Source organism: Psammomys obesus, unplaced genomic scaffold (assembly GCF_907164565.1).
Source record: "Psammomys obesus unplaced genomic scaffold, mPsaObe1.curated_primary_1811, whole genome shotgun sequence".
NCBI lineage: Eukaryota > Metazoa > Chordata > Mammalia > Rodentia > Muridae > Psammomys > Psammomys obesus.
This window is the reverse complement of record NW_026596463.1, coordinates 5,617,264-5,640,741: the sequence shown is the minus strand read 5'-3', so window position 1 is coordinate 5,640,741 and position 23,478 is coordinate 5,617,264. Positions and strand designations below refer to the sequence as shown.

Below are 23,478 nucleotides of genomic sequence, written 5' to 3'. Positions count from 1 at the left end.
AGGAAGGAAGGAAGGAAGGAAGGAAGGAAGGAAGGAAGGAAGGAAGGAGAAAGAAAAAGCAAGCAAGCCTTTTTTGAAGAATCCAAGCTAGTCTGGATCAAATGAGTCTGAAACAACCGCTTAGGTATGCATGTTTTCCCTTGAGTGGCCAGTGGGCCCTTAGGCAGCGGTCATGGCCTGTTTAATTTTGAATATTCCCTGGTGCAGAGCATGGTGTAGGGGACACAGAAGTGCTCAGCCAGCACGAACTGGGTTCAGAACTTGGCCCTGAGGGTGCTGCTCCTGCACAGGACCGCTGGCTCCCTGCCACTGAGAGTTCACCGAGAGTTCTTTAGCACAAGTTATTTTCAATTCAGTTTCCCAGATTGCCATTTAGGGGTCGCCGTTCAATGTTAAGCACCTTGCTGCTAGCGCTGGAGTCTGCTGCGTTTGGCATGGCGAGCTTGCCCTGTGGCTTGGAAAAAAGGAATCCTGGGTAGGAAGGGATGACATGAGGCCTACTCGGAGCTGTCCTTTCCTGAGGATAGCTGGGGGGCCCGGGGTGGCATATCCTGACCTCAGATGCTGCAGGCTGCTAGCAGACACTTTCCAACAGCTGTGGAACAAATGCTTGCCAGCTGTGAAGACTGCTTTGAAAAGAGAAGGAAACTCAGGGGAGAAAGTCAACAACCACTGCTGTCTTTGGTTAAAGCAAAACTCTTAATGTGGTGTCCACGGGCACACTAATATCCACAGTAATTAATTTTATGAATAACTCCCACAGACAGGGCCCTGTCCAACACTCCCTGCCTCCACGCTCAGCTGAAGAAAGTAGAGTCTTGGAATGAATGTGTTCTGTTGGTAGAAAGCTTCAGGCACCACCGTGGTGTTGGGGCGCGGTACCCTCACTTACGCCCTGCGCCTGCTCTGTGTTTCAGGTGCGCTTGATGATCACTGACGCCGCCCGCCATAAACTGCTGGTGCTCACCGGACAGTGCTTTGAGAACACAGGAGAGCTCATTCTCCAGTCTGGCTCTTTCTCCTTCCAGAACTTCATAGAGATCTTCACCGATCAAGAGGTGGGTTCCGCGCGGCGAGTCTGAGCTACTGCCTGGGTGTGTGGGGAAGGCAGGAGGGGCCCCTCTGAAACAAGCAAATCTATGATCCAAAATGACTTAGGCCTGGGCTAGAGCACAGTTGCCGTCGATCGATTGATGGATGGTTGGAAACACGCTTCCACTGCCGGTGCGGAGGCCAGCGGAAGCGCAGGAATGATCAATCTTTACAGATGGCGGAAGTGCTAGGGACCCTGGAAAGTACAGAACTCCAGGAGAAACTCCGGCTTTCCTGTTTTCTGCGAGACTTCTCCACAGAGCTCTCGGGCTTCAGCAGGATGTCCCCTGCCTTGATCTCTCTCAGGGGTGCTGCTGCTTTTCCTGGCCTGATTATTTTAATTTCTCTTACTTCTAGTGACTGGACCCTGTGTTTAGAGGGAAGCAGTATGAGAAGCCGCGGGTGGCGTGGGGAGTGGAATGAGGGGTGTGTTTATAGGAATTACTGCAGCCATTTAGACCTGAGATGGCAGCCTTGGCGTCACAGAGAGACCGCTGTGTGCTTATCCTCTCAGCAAAATCGGTTTCAGCCAGAAGGAGGCCTCAGTAAAACCCTGGAGAGATAACACAACAGTTTTCCCCCTCCACGCATGGGAGGGGGAGACCGCGCAGAACTGTGGAAAGGAACATTTTTAAGCAGCGTGTGGAGCCCGAGCTCTTTCAGAGGGTGTGAGGTCATCTGTACCTGGAGGCACATAGCACCAGCTCACCAGAGTGAGAAAGATCCCTGCCTGGCAAGCGGATTCTTGCTCAGAGGCCTCTGGGCTCACTCACAGCTGGCCTGTGCTCTCACTTCAAGGTGGAAGCTTTGCCTGTGACTTTCTCCGGAGCTGCATTCCCTCTTCCCCAGGGCTGAGCCAAACACCCTGCTGTATCACGCAGGCATTGCTCAATTGCCCTGAAATGCCCGAGAAAGAACATTTGGACTGCTCTGAAATTGGTGAATAGACACAGATAGCAGCTCTTGTCTCAAGATCATGTTCTTAGGCTGTGTGTTATGAAGGGTTCTTGGGCCCTTGTCTGGCATTTCAGAGGTCAGCATCTTGTCCCAAGGAGGGGAGTGGGCTGTGGAGGAAGTGACCCAATGTCATGTTGGACTGTCAAGTGATCGACTGGTAAGATGAGCTCAGCCCTGAGCCCTGGGCTCATTTACATGCACAGGGTTCCCTTCCTGCATTCCTGTTCAGTTCTGCAGTTCCTTTCAAGTGTTTGCTTTCTGCCCACATCATGGTTGGTTTTTATTTTTGTCCCCATGAAACCAAACAAGGAAAATGTGTAAGAAAAAGCATTTTATCATTGCCAGGATTTTACATAAGGAGGTATCATATGTCATTCATCAGGGCCCCAAGTAATCCCCTCTTTGAAAATAAGGAATAGTTTCATAAAGTTGTTATTTAAAGCACTTTTAAAAGTTCTGGATTTTTGTACAGTGGGCTGTGCGTGTGCCCAATTTTACCATTAGCTATAAAGAAAAAGAAAGCCTTTTCGAAAGAATTCAAGTTCTGTGATGGGAAAACTCTAGGGTTTATAATCATGAAGGTGGATTCTGTACCTTATTGTACCCGGCAGCCATCACTGATGCCATGAGAGGTCGCGTCCTCCTCTCCTACCCCACCTTCTGCAGAGGAAGTCATGCTCAGGGCACAGGAAAGGGTCTCTTTTAGGCCAGATTATTGGTATCAGGGTGCTGCTGGAAGCTGAGGCCCAGGGGTATGTAAAATTCATGCCTACTGCCCTGCCAAACCGAGGAACTCAGCCTGTGTTTCCCCTACGTAAACATTGAGGAAGGATGCTATAGCTAAAGTGAGTTGAAAATTACTAGAATAGGGACTGGAGAGATGGCTCAGAGGTTGAGAGGCCTCTTCCAGAGGCACAGGTTCAATTCCCAGCACCCACATAGCAGCTCCCAACTTTCTGTGACTCTAGTGTCAGGGGACCCAGTACCTTCTCACCTCCAAGTGCCCTGCCTGCATGTACTACACAGACAGAGATAGAGGGAAAATTAAAATCTATGTTTGTTTGGTTTTGGTTTTCAAGATAGGGTTTCTCTGTATTGCCCTGGTTGTCCTGAAACTTGCGATAGACCAGGCTGGCGTTTCTCAGAGATCCTCTGAGTCTGAGATCCACCTGCCTCTGCCTCCCTGAGTGCTGAGATTAAAGGTGTGCACCACCGCTGCCCATCTTCATAAAACAGTTTTAAAAATCACTAGATAGACTTGGCCAATGGATATTTATGTTTAGAACTATGATTATTTCTTGGAAGAAGACTTGCAGAACAACTTACTTGAGGTCATTTTCTGTACAGTCTCGCTCCATTTATCCAACCCTTGGAACACATTAGTTAAATGAAAAAGAATCAGAAACATAGCTTTAGAAAAACATTTATAGGCACATTTTCAACCTTTCCATGAAGAGGCTTTTCTTTTTGTTTCATTATATCTTCAAGAAGGTTCACCTACAGCATCCTTCCACCCATCTCCTAGATTAATTATCTTTGGATTTACTCTTAGTTATCTATAAAATGTAAAAGGTCCTGTCATAATGGATATGAGGACAATCCACGCTTTCAGCCCTGGTCATTCTTTGACACCTTGGAGTTATCAAACAGGTGGTATGGTTATTTAAAGCCCAGAAGACAGATGCTGTACTCAGAGAAGCATTAAGAAGAACTCTAGAGGCTAATGTCAAACAGAAGGATTCAGCAGGAGGGCCTTATTTCAGGAAGCTTTGTTTAATTAGATTTCACAGTTTGGGTAGAGGATCGTATAGTTCAATGGTAAGGTGCTTGCCTAGCATTCCCAAGACCATGGGTTTGACAAACAGCAGCAGCAACAACAATAACATACACACAGAGAGAGAGAGAGAGAGAGAGAGAGAGAGAGAGAGAGAGATCACAAACAAATAAACACAGCTTGTTATATATCCTGACCTAACCTAGACACCATATTCCAGAAGTCACCTGACCAGATTAGGGTCACCAGAGCCAGCAACTTGTACAGTTTTCAGTCTAGTTAAGTTTAAAAGCTTCCAGTTTTCTCCAAGCATGAGTAGATGTCAATGGAGAAGAAACAGAGGCCTTGAGGCATTCTGAAACTTAATCTAATATGGAGAAAAGGAAAACCTGTTATTAATATACCTTTAAGCACAGTACTTCAGTAGAGAGCCAAGCCTGTGAGGGACCTTGAGGTTTAAGCTTCTTTAGCTTCATGTAAACCCATTTGATTGTCAACTAAAATCCCCCAGGTTTTCCATGGATATTGTTGTTAAGCCAAATCTTCTTGTTAGGGTGCCTCCCCTTTCACTGTTGCCTCGCCATCATAGCCTCAAGTCCAAAGCTTCCATTAACATCTCAGCTTTACCTACCAACATTCCATATGCCTCCCGTTTTGAAGCTATGCTCAGATTTGACAAGCATGTCTGCTCCATTTTCATCCTAGTCAGTACTCAGCAGGACAGAAGTGAACTTAAAGCAGCCTTCCCCAGATTGTCCTCTGGGCTGACCTGAAGGAGCACCGCTTGTGTGGCTGCCTGTAAATCCACCTAATTCTGCTATCGCATGATTCTAAGACCCCGTTAAATGTCTTGCAAAAGCTGGGAGATACACTGTCTACAGTGTTTCCTCTTCAGCTAAGCACGTCACTTAATCAAAAAAGAAAATGCAGTTAGAAGTCCATGGTTTAGAAATTAAAGTCTGGTTTTGTTAATATCTCCAGTAAAGCCACTTATTCCTTTATCTTCCTTCCTCTTTCAGTGTGCCTGCACTTAATCAGGAAAGGTAATTAACAAAAGAGACAATTTTACCCTACAGCAGTATTACTCCTACTCATGTCTATCGTCCATCTTGTAAGAGCCATGGTGACAGTCTCTGCTTGATAAGCATGGGCAGGCATTTGTTACAGCTTCAGGGAGACAACATGTGTTGAGCTGACCAGACTTAGTGCAGTATAACCTAGTATACTTAGCCTGGTTTAAATACTGGGGAAAAAAGATAAGGATGCTTTCATTGTAGTTGGGTTTGCTGTGTGGTTGCTGTTACCGTTAACATGGCTTCCCAGTTCACTAGGAAGCAGCCCCAGTTTCAAAGAAAAAAGTCATCGTTTCCTTACTACAGCCAGCATCATCAACTCCTTCTTACTGATGTCACCATTCACTGTGTGGACTGAGCATCACTGTGGACTGGGGATCTTGAGGCACCTGTTGCCCTTGAATCCTGTCCTCATCCTAATACTTGTCCTGGAACTGTGGATTCTGGGAAAACCCAGAGGCTTTAGGTCTGTTGGGTAGTCCCAAGGATGTTGTGATATCCTTATCTCCTTAACCGGCTTTCTCCAACGCTTGTCTTTGAGTTCTTGTTTCATTGGGTACAGCATGCTAATGTTTTTCCAGAGAAATTAGATTTTTCCCTCTCCGCGTAGTCTTGTCCAGCAGTGCTGGGTTGCCTTTCTGATCGCCTTGAATCAGATTCCTATCCAGTGATGGCTCTTGGATGCCTTTCATGCTTCCTGACTTCCTCAGAATTCTTGGCAATCTTATATGTGTTTGAGTCATTTCCTGCATTTTCATAGGAACCCTCTGGGAAAAGGTAAAAAGATGGAAAGTAGGATAATATCCCTCAAGTCTTTTTACTTTCTCATTGAATGAGGTGACTATATATTTCATATTAAAAAGTTAATGATTGGGGGCTAAAGAGATGGCTCAGCAGTTAGAACTGGCTGCTCTTCCAGAGGACTTGAGTTCTGTTCCCAGTACCTACATCCATAACTTCAGCTCAGGGATTTGACTCCTTTTCTTTACATCATAAGCACCAGCCATGCATATCGAACACATACATGCATGCAGGCAAAACAGTTATACACATTAAACAAAATAAATAAATCTAAAAAAGTTAGGGACTGAATAACTTCAGACACACACAGCTAGACTATGCCTTCAGTATGCTTCAGATCAGTTAAACTGGAGCTCAAAGATTAAAATGAACTGAACTTAGTTTTACATTTTTGCTGTGAAAGACTTCTCAGTTTGGATTATCTTTAATTTGTGCCCTAAAATGTAAAACATGAATAGTTCTTCTGTACTCTGTATGAAAGTTAAGAATGAGAGAAGCTTTACCATGTTGAAATTGTAGTGGTGACACACACCATAGACAAGAAACTGTATTTTTAAATAAATAAATAAATAAATAAATAAAATGTAGTAAAAAAAAATTAAAGGACCGATGAGATGGAGATGGCTCAATGAGTAAGGACTTAAGTTTCATCACCACCTCCTTCTGATCCACATGTTATAAAGAGACAACCAACTCCAGGAGGTTGTCCTCTGACCGTCACACACTGCACCATGACACACATGTGCCCAACAAATAAATAAATAAATGCATGAGTAAATGCAATAGCAGTGAATTCTTATTCATGTTTGCTTGGCTAGCAAATAATCTGAAGAAAGATTCCCCCAAGGATGGCTGACGTTTATAAGAAATTATTTGATCAGGGATTCCCTTCACCCTGTGGGTACCTCCATTTGCTATTTTAGTTTTCTTCGATTCCAAAACAGGAGTTGAGTCTTAATTGTTTTATGGAACATTATTAAGTCAAGTAAGAGGAAAAAAGCCCAGCATTGTTACTTTGGTATTTTGTGACATCGACTGTTATGCCTTGGCATTGATAGTCTGACAAAACAAAAATGACTGTTCTCCTGCAATCTAACATAGGAAAGTACGGGCTCAACACATTGTCTTTGTGCACATACCCTCACAGTCATAGCTTTGGAATGATAGTATTCTGGAATTCATTGAAGTGAGAAACGAAAGGTAAGAGTGCAGAGCCAATGGCTCAGGAATGGCCATTTGTTTGAACCCTGAATCATTTGCATCAGGATACAGAGCCCTTGTCACTTGAATCTCTGAGCTGATGTGTGAGATTTGCTGAAAGAAGTTTGGAGTTTATGACATGATTTGCCTTTGCTGAGTCAAAACTGATAAAACAAAACAACAACAACAAAACATGGCCTTGGTACTAAAAAAGAAAACCATTTCTGTAAACCATATTTGTTATTTTGGTGCTGATTCAGTTTTCCAAATTCCTTTCCTTAGGAAGTACTGAGTGGCATGTTGGAAAACACAAAGAAAAACAGTGTTTAAAGCAAATGAGATCTTATCACTCGCAGCTAAAGTAAAGATCTATAATCCATGGTGAAATGATGGCTACAGCTTTCTCCTGTGATAGTCTAGTATTTGTTAAAGAGCATCTTTGCATGGAAAATACCCAAAGGCAGTATTCAAATTATTTCATAATTGCTGAGATATAAGCACCAGTACCCAGATAGTTCCCTATTTTGGAACTGGAGCAGGGTTCTGGGGCAAGGGCATACAGGGAGAGGATTCTACAGCAGGAGCCACAAGATAGCAGAGGGTGCATATGGGGACTCAGACCAGAGGCTGTCCACCTTCCAAAATTCAAGTGTATCAATAATTTAATCAGGACCATGGCCAAGTAATTGTCAAGTACTCACAGGCTTTCTCTATATAACCCTGGCTGTGCTGGAACTTGCTCTGTAGACTAGGCTGGTCTTGAATTTAGAGAGCCACCTGCCTCTGACTCCCAAGTGCTGGGAATAAAGACGTGTACTACACTGCTTGGCTAAGCCAAGTGCATTTGTTGTTGTTGTTTTGTTCTCTGTGACAGAGTTTCTCTGTGCAACCCTGGCTGTTCTGGAAGTCTCTCTGTAGACTAGGCTGGCCTCGAACCCACAGAGAACCACCAGCCTCTGCCTCCCAAGTGCCGGGGCCAAGTACATTTTTGATACTAGCCCTGTTCATTAGGGCTAGTATCCTATAATAACTAAGAGTAGATGGAGGTGAGGAGCCAATGATGACATAACTTAATCCTTTTCTTCCTTTCTTTTTTTGAACCCAGATTGGGGAGCTCCTGAGCACTACCCACCCTGCCAACAAAGCCAGCCTCACCCTCTTCTGCCCCGAGGAGGGAGACTGGAAGAACTCCAACCTTGACAGACACAATCTTCAAGACTTCATCAACATTAAGCTCAACTCAGCTTCTATCTTGCCAGAAATGGAGGGACTTTCTGAGTTTACTGAGTATCTCTCAGAGTCTGTGGAAGTCCCTTCTCCCTTTGACATCCTGGAACCCCCGACCTCGGGTGGATTTCTCAAGCTCTCCAAGCCCTGCTGTTATATTTTCCCAGGGGGTCGGGGTGATTCTGCCCTGTTTGCAGTGAACGGATTCAATATGCTCATTAATGGAGGATCGGAAAGAAAATCTTGCTTCTGGAAGCTCATTCGGCACTTGGACCGAGTGGACTCCATCCTGCTCACCCATATTGGGGATGACAATTTGCCCGGGATCAATAGCATGCTGCAGCGGAAAATTGCAGAGCTGGAGGAGGAACGGTCCCAGGGTTCCACCAGCAACAGTGACTGGATGAAAAACCTCATCTCCCCTGATTTGGGGGTTGTGTTTCTCAATGTCCCTGAAAATCTGAAAAACCCAGAGCCCAACCTCAAGATGAAGAGAAGCGTAGAAGAAGCATGCTTCACCCTCCAGTATCTAAACAAATTGTCCATGAAACCGGAGCCTCTATTTAGAAATGTAGGCAATACCATTGAGCCTGTCATCCTATTCCAAAAAATGGGAGTCGGCAAACTTGAGATGTACGTGCTTAACCCAGTCAAGAGCAGCAAGGAGATGCAGTATTTTATGCAACAGTGGACTGGCACCAACAAAGACAAGGCAGAATTAATCCTGCCCAACGGTCAAGAAGTAGATATCCCAATTTCCTACTTAACTTCAGTCTCATCTTTGATTGTGTGGCATCCAGCCAACCCTGCTGAGAAAATCATTCGTGTTCTGTTTCCTGGAAACAGCACTCAATACAACATCCTAGAAGGGCTAGAAAAACTCAAACATCTAGACTTCCTAAAGCAACCACTAGCCACCCAAAAAGATCTCACTGGCCAGGTGCCCACCCCCACAACTAAACAAGTCAAGCTGAAACAGAGGGCTGACAGCCGAGAAAGTCTGAAGCCAGCTGCAAAACCACTTCCCAGTAAATCGGTGAGGAAGGAGTCCAAAGAAGAAGTTCCTGAAGTCACAAAAGCTAGTCAAGTGGAAAAAACACCCAAAGTTGAAAGCAAAGAGAAGGTAATAGTGAAAAAAGATAAGCCGGTAAAGACGGAAACCAAACCTTCAGTGACAGAAAAGGAGGCGCCCAGCCGAGAGGAACAGTCCCCAGTGAAAGCTGAGGTGGCTGAGAAGCAAGCCACTGAGAGCAAACCCAAGGTCACCAAAGAGAAAGTGGTGAAAAAAGAAATCAAGGCAAAACCCGAAGAGAAGAAAGAGGAGAAGCCCAAGAAAGAAGTGGCTAAAAAGGAAGACAAAACACCTATCAAGAAAGACGAGAAACCAAAAAAGGAAGAGGTTAAGAAGGAGGTCAAAAAAGAAATCAAAAAAGAAGAGAAAAAAGAGATCAAGAAAGAGGTTAAGAAAGAAACGCCCATGAAGGATGCCAAGAAGGAAGTGAAGAAAGAGGAAAAGAAAGAAGTTAAAAAGGAAGAAAAAGAACCCAAAAAAGAAATTAAGAAGATCTCCAAGGACATAAAGAAATCGACACCTCTGTCAGAAACAAAAAAACCAGCTGCACTGAAACCAAAAGTAACAAAGAAAGAAGAGTCCACCAAGAAGGAGCCTGTTACTGCTGGGAAACTCAAGGACAAGGGGAAGGTTAAAGTCATTAAGAAGGAAGGCAAGACCACAGAAGCGGCTGCCACAGCTGTTGGCTCTGCTGCCACCACGGCTGCTGCAGTGGCAGCAGCTGGAATAGCTGCCAGTGGTCCTGCCAAAGAACTTGAAGCTGAGAGGTCCCTTATGTCATCCCCTGAGGATCTAACCAAGGACTTTGAAGAGTTAAAGGCTGAGGAGATTGATGTGGCCAAGGACATCAAGCCTCAGCTGGAGCTCATTGACGATGAAGAGAAACTGAAGGAAACAGAGCCTGTAGAAGCCTACGTCATCCAGAAAGAGACAGAAGTCATCAAAGGTTCTGCTGAGTCACCCGATGAGGGGATCACTACCACTGAAGGGGAGGGTGAGTGTGAGCAAACCCCAGAGGAGCTGGAGCCAGTTGAGAAGCAGGGGGTGGATGACATTGAGAAATTTGAAGATGAAGGAGCTGGCTTTGAAGAATCCTCAGAGACTGGAGACTATGAAGAGAAGGCAGAAACTGAGGAGGCTGAAGAGCCAGAAGAGGATGGGGAAGACAATGTAAGTGGGAGTGCCTCCAAGCACAGCCCCACAGAAGATGATGAAAGTGCGAAGGCTGAGGCTGATGTGCACATCAAGGAGAAGAGGGAGTCTGTGGCCAGTGGTGATGACCGGGCAGAAGAAGACATGGATGAGGTGCTTGAGAAAGGAGAAGCCGAACAATCTGAGGAGGGTGAAGAGGAGGACAAAGCAGAGGATGCCAGAGAGGAAGACTATGAGCCTGAAAAAATTGAGGCTGAAGATTACGTGATGGCTGTGGTTGACAAGGCTGCGGAAGCTGGCATTGCTGAAGAGCAGTACGGATTCCTGAGCACATCAGCCAAGCAACCTGGAGCCCAGTCTCCTGGCCGAGAACCTGCATCTTCTATTCATGATGAGACCCTACCCGGAGGCTCCGAGAGTGAGGCCACTGCTTCTGATGAGGAGAATCGAGAAGACCAACCTGAGGAATTCACTGCCACCTCAGGATATACTCAGTCTACCATTGAGATATCTAGTGAGCCTACCCCCATGGATGAGATGTCTACTCCTCGTGATGTGATGAGCGATGAGACCAACAATGAGGAGACCGAGTCCCCCTCTCAGGAGTTCGTAAACATTACCAAATATGAGTCCTCACTGTATTCTCAGGAATACTCCAAACCTGTCGTTGCATCATTCAATGGACTGTCAGAAGGGTCAAAAACAGATGCCACTGATGGCAAGGATTATAATGCTTCTGCCTCCACCATATCACCTCCTTCATCCATGGAAGAAGACAAATTCAGCAAGTCTGCTCTGCGTGACGCTTACTGCTCAGAAGAGAAAGATGTGAAGGCCAGTGCCGTGTTGGACATCAAAGATGTTTCAGATGAGAGACTTAGCCCAGCCAAGAGTCCATCCCTGAGTCCTTCTCCACCATCACCCATAGAGAAGACTCCCCTGGGTGAACGTAGCGTGAATTTCTCTCTGACACCCAATGAGATTAAAGCCTCTGCAGAGGCTGAAGCAACATCAGTGTCTCCTGGAGCGACCCCTGCAGTAGTTGAAGAGCATTGTGCCAGTCCCGAGGAGAAGACCCTGGAGGTAGTGTCACCATCTCAGTCTGTGACTGGCAGTGCTGGCCATACGCCTTACTACCAATCTCCCACAGAAGAGAAGTCCAGTCACCTACCTTCAGAAGCCACTGAGAAGTCCCAGGCGGCTCCAGTGAGTTTTGAGTTCAGTGAGGCCAAAGATGAGAATGAGAGAGCTTCCATGAGTCCCATGGATGAGCCTGTGCCTGACTCAGAGTCTCCTATCGAGAAAGTTCTGTCTCCTTTACGCAGCCCTCCCCTCATTGGATCTGAGTCTGCATACGAAGACTTTCTAAGTGCTGATAGCAAGACTCTTGGCAGATGTACTGAAAGCCCCTTTGAAGGAAAGAGTGGAAAGCAAAGCCCAGATAAAGAAAGCCCAGTTTCTGACCTGACTTCCACTGGTCTTTACCAAGACAAACAGGAAGAGAAAAGCACAGGCTTCATACCCATAAAGGATGACTTTGGTCCAGAGAAGAAAACCGATGATGTTGAAATCACAAGTTCTCAATCAGCTCTGGCTTTGGATGAAAGGAAATTGGGAGGAGATGTATCTCCAACACAAATCGATGTCAGTCAGTTTGGCTCTTTCAAAGAAGACACCAAGATGTCCATTTCAGAAGGCACTGTATCAGACAAGTCAGCCACGCCTGTGGATGAGGGCGTGGCAGAAGATACCTACTCTCACATGGAGGGCGTGGCCTCAGTCTCTACTGCCTCTGTGGCTACAAGCTCATTTCCAGAGCCAACCACAGATGATGTGTCTCCTTCTCTGCATGCTGAAGTGGGCTCCCCACATTCCACAGAGGTGGATGACTCCCTTTCAGTATCTGTTGTGCAAACACCTACCACTTTCCAGGAAACAGAAATGTCCCCATCTAAAGAAGAGTGCCCAAGACCAATGTCAATTTCTCCTCCAGACTTCTCCCCCAAGACAGCCAAATCCAGGACACCAGTTCAAGATCACCGATCTGAACAGTCTTCGATGTCTATTGAATTTGGCCAGGAATCTCCTGAGCACTCCCTTGCTATGGACTTTAGTCGCCAGTCTCCAGATCACCCTACTGTGGGTGCGAGTATGCTTCACATCACAGAAAATGGGCCGACTGAAGTGGACTATAGTCCCTCTGATATCCAAGACTCTAGTTTGTCACATAAGATCCCCCCAATGGAGGAGCCGTCCTACACCCAGGATAATGATCTGTCTGAGCTCATCTCTGTGTCCCAGGTGGAGGCTTCCCCATCCACCTCTTCTGCTCACACCCCCTCTCAGATAGCCTCTCCGCTTCAGGAAGACACTCTCTCTGATGTAGTTCCTCCCAGAGATATGTCCTTATATGCCTCACTCACATCTGAAAAAGTGCAAAGTCTGGAAGGGGAGAAGCTCTCTCCAAAATCCGATATTTCTCCACTCACCCCACGAGAGTCCTCACCTTTATATTCACCTGGCTTTTCAGAGTCTACCTGTGCAGCTAAAGAGAATGCAGCAGCTCGCCAGACCTCCTCTTCCCCACCAGAAGATGCAGCGTCGGCAGAGCCTTATGGCTTCCGTGCCTCAATGCTATTTGATACAATGCAACATCACCTGGCCTTGAATAGAGATTTGACCACATCTAGTGTGGAGAAGGACAGTGGAGGGAAGACACCTGGTGACTTTAACTATGGCTATCAAAAGCCTGAGAAAGCCACCAGGTCCCCCGATGAAGAAGATTATGACTATGGATCATATGAGAAAACCACCCGGACCCCCGATATGGGTGGATATTACTATGAGAAGACAGAGAGAACCATAAAGTCTCCATGTGACAGTGGGTACTCCTATGAGACCATTGAGAAGACCACCAAGACCCCAGAAGATGGTGGCTATGCCTGTGAAATTACTGAGAAGACCACACGGACCCCTGAAGAGGGTGGGTATTCATATGAGATCATTGAGAAGACAACACGGACCCCTGAAGTGAGCGGCTACACCTATGAAAAGACTGAGAGGTCTAGAAGGCTCCTGGATGACATCAGCAATGGCTATGATGACTCCGAGGATGGCGGCCACACGCTTGGGGACTGTAGCTACTCCTACGAAACCACTGAGAAGGTTACCAGCTTTCCCGAGTCTGAAAGCTATTCCTATGAGACATCTACAAAAACCACACGGAGCCCAGATGCCTCCACATACTGTTATGAGACCATGGAGAAGATCAGCAAGACCCCGCAGGCATCCACATACTCCTATGAGACCTCAGACCGATGTTACACTACAGAGAAGAAGTCCCCCTCAGAGGCCCGCCAGGATGTTGATTTATGTCTGGTGTCCTCCTGTGAGTACAAGCATCCCAAGACGGAGCTCTCACCTTCCTTCATTAATCCGAATCCTCTCGAGTGGTTTGCGGGGGAGGAGCCCACGGAAGAATCCGAGAAGCCCCTCACTCAGTCTGGAGGAGGGCCCCCACCCTCAGGAGGAAAACAACAGGGCCGCCAATGCGATGAGACTCCACCCACCTCAGTCAGCGAGTCAGCCCCATCGCAGACTGACTCTGATGTCCCCCCAGAGACTGAAGAGTGTCCCTCCATCACAGCTGACGCCAACATCGACTCCGAAGACGAGTCGGAGACCATCCCCACAGACAAAACCGTCACGTACAAACACATGGACCCCCCTCCAGCCCCCATGCAAGACCGGAGCCCTTCTCCTCGTCACCCTGACGTGTCCATGGTGGACCCCGAGGCCTTGGCCATTGAGCAGAACCTAGGAAAAGCTCTGAAGAAGGACCTGAAAGAGAAGACCAAGACCAAGAAGCCAGGCACAAAGACCAAGTCCTCTTCACCGGTGAAGAAAGCTGATGGGAAGTCTAAGCCTTTGGCAGCTTCCCCCAAACCAGGAGCCTTGAAGGAATCCTCGGACAAGGTGTCCAGAGTGGCTTCTCCCAAGAAGAAAGAATCCATGGAAAAAGCTACGAAGACCGCCACCACTCCTGAGTTCAAGGCCACGCGTGGGGAAGAGAAAGACAAGGACACCAAGAACGCCGCCAACGCCTCTGCATCCAAGTCAGCGAAAACCGCAACAGCAGGTAGATGGGGGTGCTGGGGTCCGCTTACACACCATGTGCGTGTCTTCACGCACATGGCTCCTCTGTTTGCCCTTTTGCTGGGAAGACCGGAGAGCATGGGCTAATGCTTCACCTTCCCTCTGCCTTCCTCTTCTGCTTAAAGGTACACCTCTTGCCCCAGTGTGGCTCAGAGATAGTAGATTATGTGGCCCAGCGCCGCAGGGATCTGTGTGGTGGAACTGCTGGGTTGGTATCATTCTGGGCAGCAGCTACAGGCCTGTTGCAAACCTTCAGAAATAAACCCTCAGGCTGTTCTGGGAGGCTTTAGGCCTCCCATTGACCGTAAAAAATCACATTGGGAGCCAGGTGCAGTGGTTCATGTCTGTAATCCCAGCATTCAGGGAGGCAGAGGCAGGTGGGATCTTTGGGAGTTTGGGGCCAGCCTAGTCTGCAAAGTCCAGGATAGCCAAGGCTACACAGAGAAACCCTGTCTTAAAAAAGAAAGAAAGGGAGAGTGAGAGAAATCAATCAATCAGCCAATCGATCGATCAATCAATCAGTCCTACTGGGGTGATAGGCCAGGAGCTCCCAAAGGCCTATGGCAAACCAGAGGTTTCCTGGCAGACCTGGAATCTTCAGTCTAGGCCCAATATTTATTCTGTAAAATTTAAAATGTAAAATTCTTTTTCAAACTACACATTTTTTAAAAGCCATCCATTGAAGCATCTGCTGTATTTTCTTACCTGTTCACGGACAGTGTGATTCCAGTTGAACAATAAGTGTCTAGTGGAAAAAGAGGAAAACATTTGAAGGCTGTTTCTTCTTCCTTCGTACCTGTGGCCTCACTAACCGGAATTCTTCTCAGCAGAAGCAGAGCAGCGATTTCCGATGGCTCCTAATTTGCCACTGATACCCAGCCTTCTCCATTTCTGAGTAGTGACTTGAGACTTCTCTTTCCTTTGGTGAGATAGGTTCTTGGTTTGTAGCCCAGGCTGGTTTTCATCTTGTGATCCTCTTGCCTCCACCCCTTGTTTTGGGTTAATAGGGTGCCCAGGCTTTTGATGGGGTGGCTCCTTGGCAGCACAATTTCATCTTATTGTTGTCATCATTTATATTAATACACTTTGCTTGCTTCACATACTCACCCAGAGATCTTCAAAACACAAAATAGTAGACACTTATCCAAATGTGCAAAGCATAAAATTAATTTAAGCATTTCCTTGCTCTATGAGGGGAAATCTGAAGGACCAGCTTCTGGGGCTTTCAAATCCAGTGCTTTTTAGGACATTTTGGTTACAACCTCAGGCTTTTATTTTATTGTGGACATCAGATTTTGTCAGGCGTGGCCTTTACAAAATTTATGTAGAAAACAAACTGACTTTCTTCATGATCAGATTAAACATAAAACCACTAAATAGTTTCCTCCCTGGTCTGGGAGAGTTGACAGTTGACTTATACTTAGGAGAAAGCATGGAATTCATCTAATAGGTTAAGAAAAAAAAAAAAAAAACAGTTGAATTTTGACAAAACACTATCATTTTTTTTTTTTTTTATGTTAGAGCTAAAGACAGGGGCTGGTGAGATGGCTTTATGGGCAAAAGCCCTTGTCATGCAAGCCTGATGAGCCTTAGGTGCTGAGGACCATGGAGGCCATATGGGTTGAGGTCTTAGCTACTTCCTAGATCAAATGTTAGGGAATCCTGTTTAGCTGTGGGTGGGGGTCAAAATACTTCTAAGAAATCCTAAAAAGGATTATTAAGGTCACCAAACTATGGTTTGCCAAATATGAATGCTTCTTTTGGATTTTTAACATGTTTATTAATTAAGGGCTTCTTAATCTTTTTCTCTTTTGTCCAAGAAATTTTTATACAACCCTGGGTATCCAGACATATAAATAGATATATAAATCAAACATTTACTGATATGAACTTATATAGAAATTTACCTTAAATCAGTTCTTTGGTATATATACATGTATATATAGTATTTATTAAAGATGAAAATCTGAATATTGATGAAGTGAATGTACTTTTCATTTATACATGAAGAATTAAATTCTAGCTGAATATTTGATACTGTGGGACGGAGAGAGCCATCAGCATTTTTCAAACTTGACCAATAATTTTGTTTTATAATAATCAATGCTGAGAACATTGCCTGTCATAAATATATATAAATAAATATGGCAGAAGTATATTTAGGGCCATTTCAGAAATTATTGGAAATTATTTCCCAGCTCCAATTCAAAATTTCTTGAACATTTTTTTTTTCTGAAGCTCAAGTCATTAACTCAAATAACAGTGTTTTGTTTTTAAATCAAACATTTTAGCGCAAGCAATACAAAGATACACTAATTTGAAACTTACATGCTGAGGTGATGGTAGAAAACTATGAAAAGACTTTGTTTTCATAATGAAACCGTTATGTTTCCGCAAGAGCTGCTTGTTTCAAATACCATCCATTGCCCCTGTAGTTATGACAGCACGCACAGGTACAGAGGGTGATCAGAAATGTCTTACTGTTGAAAACGTATCTATCCATTTGTGTTTAGTTGTTCAGTTCCATATGGCACCAGGATCTATAGCTTACGCCTCTCACAGAGCTCTCACAGAGCTTTTCAACTTAAAGTGCACGCTAGTAGGTCCTTCGGGTAAGGGCACTACTATCTAATCCCTTCTTTTGAAAAGTCCTGGAAACTCTTTTTACTTCTTCATGGGTTGTCTGCACAGGGAAGCCATCTCATTCTCAGTTTCTCCTATTGAGATGACAAACAACCATGGTATATTGTCTCAGATTCCCAGAGTTTGATATTCTGTCCAAGGTGCCAGGGAAATGGGAATACTACCAGCCTTTCCATGTCCCAGAGGACCTAGCCGGGCATATCTGTGAATACATCAGTGTCTTCACACTGCTATGACCCTTGCTTTGTCTTTGTTCCCAAAGGACCAGGAACCACTAAGACGGCCAAGCCATCCACCGTGCCTCCAGGCCTCCCTGTGTATTTGGACCTGTGCTATATTCCCAACCACAGCAACAGTAAGAATGTTGACGTGGAATTTTTCAAGAGAGTGAGGTCATCTTACTACGTGGTGAGTGGGAATGACCCCGCTGCCGAGGAGCCCAGCCGGGCTGTCCTGGATGCCTTGTTGGAAGGGAAGGCTCAGTGGGGAAGCAACATGCAGGTAAGACTGTGAGGCCTACCTCTCAGCTGCATTCAAGCTAGTTCTAGAGGCGAAGAGAAGGAACCGTGTTTGAATAGGCAGCTCCGTGATTGTGTGTCCACATATGGGGCCCCTGAGTATTGCATGTGAAATATACTGCACAGAGGGTCAGTTTAGCATACAGAAGGTAACCCAGAGTAGAATTCGTGACAGGCCCACCATCAGTGGCAGTGGAGGCGAGCAGTGGGTGGAATTCATGCATCTGTAAAATGACCTGAAGTGAATTGCTGCCCCCACCTCCACCCCACCATGCTGAGCATTGTGTGTGTATCAGAGTTGTCCTGTGGAATTGATGCTAAGGAATTGTTTTCACTCATTTGTGTTTGGCGAAGCAGACTAGAACTAGCAACGTGGTCACCAGGCTAGAGGGATGTGGGTCAAGTCCTCAGGTAGAGGCCTAGAGTGGCTCCACTGTTTCTCAGGGTATTATTATCTAGCTCCAGACCCTCAGGGCTCTTTCAGTCTCTGTGTTCCTACTAAGCTGAGATTTCTGGTTATCTGATTTGTGTTTCTGCAAATAATCACTCAGCGACCGTGTTCACATCTTCAATAAGATTGCTTTCTAATACTTCCATAATATTCACACAAGAAGTACCAATCAGTACCCCACTCCTATCTTCCGCAGCCTGCTTTCAGGCCAAAGAGTGGGTTTCTAACGGTTTTGAGCAATAACTAAAACATCTTGGATTAAGTATGGAGTATAGTCTGTACAATATTTCCCCTGTGTTAATGGAAATATGAGAAATTATACCTAATCCAAACACCCCCTAACACAACAGCATTAACGAGCCAACAGTGAAATTTAGATGAATGGACTGGTAAGTTCCTAGCTGATTTAGATTCTCATCTCCAAATCCTCCTCTCACTGAAAAACAAACAAACAACAACCTTTTTTAATTTTCGAGTTTGGTTATGGCTCCTGGAAAACATCAGTTGAAAGCTTCATTTGCATTTTTTGGGAGAGAAAGATATTTTTCTTTTGTTCCCTTCTTCTCAGGAGCCAACCAATACCTTGTTCTGTTTTAAATCCCGGCGTCCATCTCTGCTGCCCTTTAAATATCGCCTTTCTCCCCCTCTGCAGGTGACTCTGATCCCGACACATGACTCCGAAGTGATGAGGGAATGGTACCAGGAGACCCATGAGAAGCAGCAGGACCTCAGCATCATGGTCCTAGCCAGCAGCAGCACCGTGGTCATGCAAGATGAATCCTTCCCTGCATGCAAGATAGAGCTGTAGAAAGCAGCCCGCCACTCCATGGGATTTGAACTTTGTTTCCAGAAATTCTTGAATTTGAAACTACCTTTTCTAAAACGTCCATTCATCTAATTAAGTCACTGAACACTTACCTGCCAAACGCTGTACTGTGTCACGGTGATGCAAGTCACTGAGATTTCTCAATTTTTGCTGATTGCTAAGGGAAGTAACCATTTTCCCATAATAGAATTCAAGTTACTGCAAAATTACCTACCCTTGTTCATCTCTGCTGAATATTTGGAAGCCATGCACTCGCGCACCCAACTGACTTCTGCTAGGTATTGGCATTTGTCTTAGAGAGAGAAAGAGAGAGGGGAAGAGAGGCAGCTTGAGGGGAGGGAGATGGGGCAGTGAGGGACAAGAGAATGCAGGAGAGAGAGAGAGAGTGAGAGAGGAAGGATGAGGAAGAAAAAGAATGCAAGAGAAGGAGAGCTAATGGTGGAGAGTTCTGCTGACATGCCCGGGGAGAAAGCGGGCAGGATGGGGTAGAGAGAGACGCCAGCAAGTTCGTCTGCATTTCCTCAGACCGCCATGGTGTGGTCTACACCAGTGCAGTTTTCTGTTTTCATCAGAGGCATCAAAAAGAATCTTAACCTCCTACAGCATGTTTCTAAAGAACAAAAAGAGTGAGCCTGTTCCGAGGGCATGAGATTTTTCACGCCTTAATTAAATGCCTTTCCTCTAAAGGCTGCACACGCCGTCACGTAGCAAGTGCAGACTGGACACGCACGTGGTCGGAGCCCCACTCAGAACTCTCAGATGTTTCGACACAGGAGTAGGTTAGCTAAGGCATGCTCCCAGCATTTGTCCACCCAAGCCCACCGAGTCAGCCTGCATGCAGCAACGCCCACGTCCACCCCAGTCAACTGAAGCAAATACCAAAGCAGTTGGGAGTACATATGGGAGATACTTTGCCTTAGGAAGTGACGTGAATGTACAAAGATACCTGATGCACTTATTTTTTAACGTGAGACAGCAAGTTTTTAAACCATCCATGTAGGACTGTAGCTACTCCAGGTAAAGGAGCGTGTGGGGAGGGGAGGTACTAGAAGCTCATCTGATTGGTCCAGTGGTTTAATGCTGAGTCGTGCTTGCCGAATACCATCACTTCGGATGTACCTGTGGCCCCTCAGCCAAACAAGCTGCACCTTTCATAGTGTGTTTAATACTTCAAGATCAAGATGGAAATGGCTTCTGTGATCAGAACTGGGAAAACAGTGAATCTTACGGTGGAAGAGATTCCAGCAAGTGTACAGTATTTGCCTTCATTTGTCTTGCATTGGCTATTTTAATTTTCCATTAATTTCAACGCAATTATGGGAACACATGTACAGAAGATTTTTTTTTAAGATAAGTGAGAACTTTTCTTAGATGAACTTTTTAACGAATGTTTTCATTTACAGGAAAATGCAAAAAAAATCAAGTGATGATCTTTTTTATTTTAAGTGTTTTTTGTAAGACAAAAATTGAAGGTTTTTGAGGTTCTGGCAAGATTTGAAGTCTGATATTGAAGTTGTAATATTTATTAAAAACCCATAACCACCAGAAATGGTGATACCTCCCACCCTTTGACTCTCATAACCTAACAGTCTGATACATGCTGTTTGAGAGTGGGTGGGCGGCAGGGTAGACCACTGTCAGGGCCTTAGTACATTACCCAGTACTGCCCCACCTCTCCTTCCAGGGTTCTTCAACATGTGGTAAAAGAGCCCGGGTCAGAAGAGCCCCAGCACCAGTTTGCTTGGGGGCTTGCTTTTCTGAAAAACATTACATGAAAGAAATAACAGATTGAAAACAAATGAATTCCCAGCTCCTACGCTCACCAATGTAGAGTTCAGACATAGTGTCCAGCGTTGTCTCGCTGAACCACAAACCTGTAAGGCCAGATCACGAGGACAAGTGATGTCAAGTTTCAAGTGGCAGGTCCGTGTGCCAGGGTTCAGGGGTGGCAGAGTTCTCAGAGACAGCCGTCCTGTGCTGTCACACTAGGTTTCCTGCAGACGACGGGGTAGTGAACAATGACCTCATTTTATTTTCTACGTTAGTTATTTATTTCAAAATTTACATTTTAGTTTATTTTCGTCTGTGAAGTATATGTTTCGCACTGCTATTTACTCTTGAGGGTTCAAACAATACTTTCTCCAGGGTCCCCTCACTGAGGACCTGTGCAGTCTACTTAATGCTGTGAATCACATTTTCCAAATGTTTAATTTTTTAAAGAAAATTAATATTCTATTTTTGTTAGGTGTCTCTAGGAATGCAATTTTTTATTTATTATCCTATTTCTTTCAAACCCACAAAAGTAATGCATTAGAGGTACAAACATGTCATATATGATAGAAAAGTCATCGTGATGAAGACAGACTTCATTGACTATAACCTCATTTGCTTCACACTTCATGAGACAAGTTGATACACACAAGGTAGTTATTTAATGGTAGCTGTTGGGCTGGTCCACATAATATACACAGAGAGAAACAGTTTCTAGCCTTCTTGCCAAATCCAGACCTCTGGGTGATTTTTCTTTTATAGACGATGGAGTTATTTCTCAGTTTACCAAATTAAATTTATTTAGCCTGTATATTATTTTGTTTTAAAAGTATAAACATCTTAGAAGAGCCATAGCCAGCCTTCAGTTATAACCACTCTACCCAACACTCATTATCTTTCCTACAGGTTCTAATAGGAAAAATACTATTCAAAACTGTCACCGATCCACTGGCTCTGATTCCTATCCAATCTGGCAGCACCCTTTTGCACCCGCCGTTCTCAGTGGTGGCCATGGGGCTGAGGACACCAGGGTGAATTACATTTGCTTTACAGGTGGCTCCTGACTTCCCAGGCACCTCTCCTACCTGCGTGGCTAGTCTGATTTTGCTAGTTCCATACATACACAATTAGTTTAGAAGCAGCCATCACAATGGACCATGTACATTTGTGGTGAGGACTAAAAAACTGACAAAGACATCTAGAAGATTTGTGCATACAATCCTTAATCCAATTGTATAGATTGAATATTTGAGTGGAAGGGATTTCCACCCTGTTTAAATGATGGAATTCTATTGAGCTAGCGCTCTTGATCATGACCTTTTTGGTAGTGTTTGTAAACAAAATTCTACAGAGACTAAATCTTAGAGATAATCCTCCGTTTTCAATTTTAACCAATCTGTCCTCTTTTTCCAACCCCAACCCCCATGCATGCTTTCTCAGTCTTGTGATGGGACTGGATACAGTGACCACCCCCCCTCACCCCAAACACCATTTTCCATGAAATTCAAAAGAAAAAAAAAAAAAACTTTTTTCTTAATGTTACATATCATAGTGAATGTTTTCCCCAGTGTATATTGAATGTTTTAAGTGTTTCCAATAGCTTATGAAATTTAGAAGCTTTCTAATACTCGTTTTATAAATTTAATCATTTGCTAATGGGAATTTTACCACCTTCCATTTCTGTTACAAATCTCGGCTCCAGGGAGCGACGCTACAACGCTACAATTCTGGAGTTGCTTTTCTTGCCTGTCACAGGAGGTCCCTGCTCGGCAATGACCTTTGTGAGTTAGGATAATGACTTTTCTTCTTTTCTTTCTTTTTTCCTTTTGTACTTCAGATGTAGGAAAAAAGGATTCTGTTTCCATGTGAAAGGAACTGTAAGCGTTTATCATTTAACCAGCTGAACAACACACCAAAAGCAGCCTAGAGATGGACACTGCTTTGGTAGCAATTAGGTCTTATTCACCTGGTATTTAAACTATTTACAATTTCAAACAAACAAACAAACAAACAAACTGTGACTTTATGAATTCATTTCAAGGGCAGCATCCAGAACTGAAAAGGAAGAAAAACAACAGCTAATAATAACCACCACGGGCTTCTCCGAGTGGGTGGAGCTCCAGAAGCAGGGACCCTGGAGAGGCTCTGCTCAGCTGCCCTGGCCCCAGTGATGGTTCTTGCTTTTTCGCACCTGCAGCTCGTGTGCAGCCCGAGCCCGGCTGTGGAGAAGCTCACTCCTCTCTCTTGTTCTGAATGGTGTTTGTGTCAGTCTGCAGCTGTGTATGGTATTATGTCTAATAATCCTGCATCACTTCCATCCTATCCAGTCATATCTAATGTAGAAAAATTAGTTTCCAGTGAAAGTAATATGTAGTGCTTTTATGATATTTGTGTGCAATATCCCCTCTTCCATTGAGGATATTTGATGTAAAGGAAAAAAACAAAACAAAACAGAAACTCAGTTCCACAATAAAATGCAAAGTGGCAAAAGTTCACTCGTGTACTGAGGCATCTTTAGCTTTTTCTTTTTCGTCGTCTGTATTTTGTCACCATGATCGGGCTTTTCGTGGTGGGCTCCCTGGCTGTGGATGATCAGCCAAGAGGGGCCTAAACCGAATTTTGCAACTTATTTTTGGTGTCTTTTATAGTCAAGCAAATAGCTGCCCAGGGGAGGGGCTTTGTGCGCACAAGAAGGAGACTTCTGGGTGTGGCTTTTGCCATCAAGTGGACGGACAATGATGTCTAGGGGGCACCCCTCCCAGCAGGG

At 44.9% G+C, this 23,478-nt stretch overlaps 1 protein-coding gene across 1 annotated transcript in view; it reads left to right on the top strand.

Annotated features, from left to right (window-relative positions):
- Map1b (microtubule associated protein 1B) overlaps nt 1-23,206 on the top strand; it is a 93,088-nt gene extending 69,882 nt beyond the window's left edge. The window contains exons 4-7 of the mRNA XM_055598449.1: nt 918-1,058; nt 8,003-14,486; nt 17,409-17,647; nt 18,768-23,206. Of these exons, the coding sequence (XP_055454424.1) occupies nt 918-1,058; nt 8,003-14,486; nt 17,409-17,647; nt 18,768-18,923 (7,020 nt within the window). The 3' untranslated portion in view covers nt 18,924-23,206. The remainder of the gene's footprint in view (nt 1-917; nt 1,059-8,002; nt 14,487-17,408; nt 17,648-18,767) is intronic.
- The last annotated feature ends 272 nt before the right edge of the window (nt 23,207-23,478 follow it).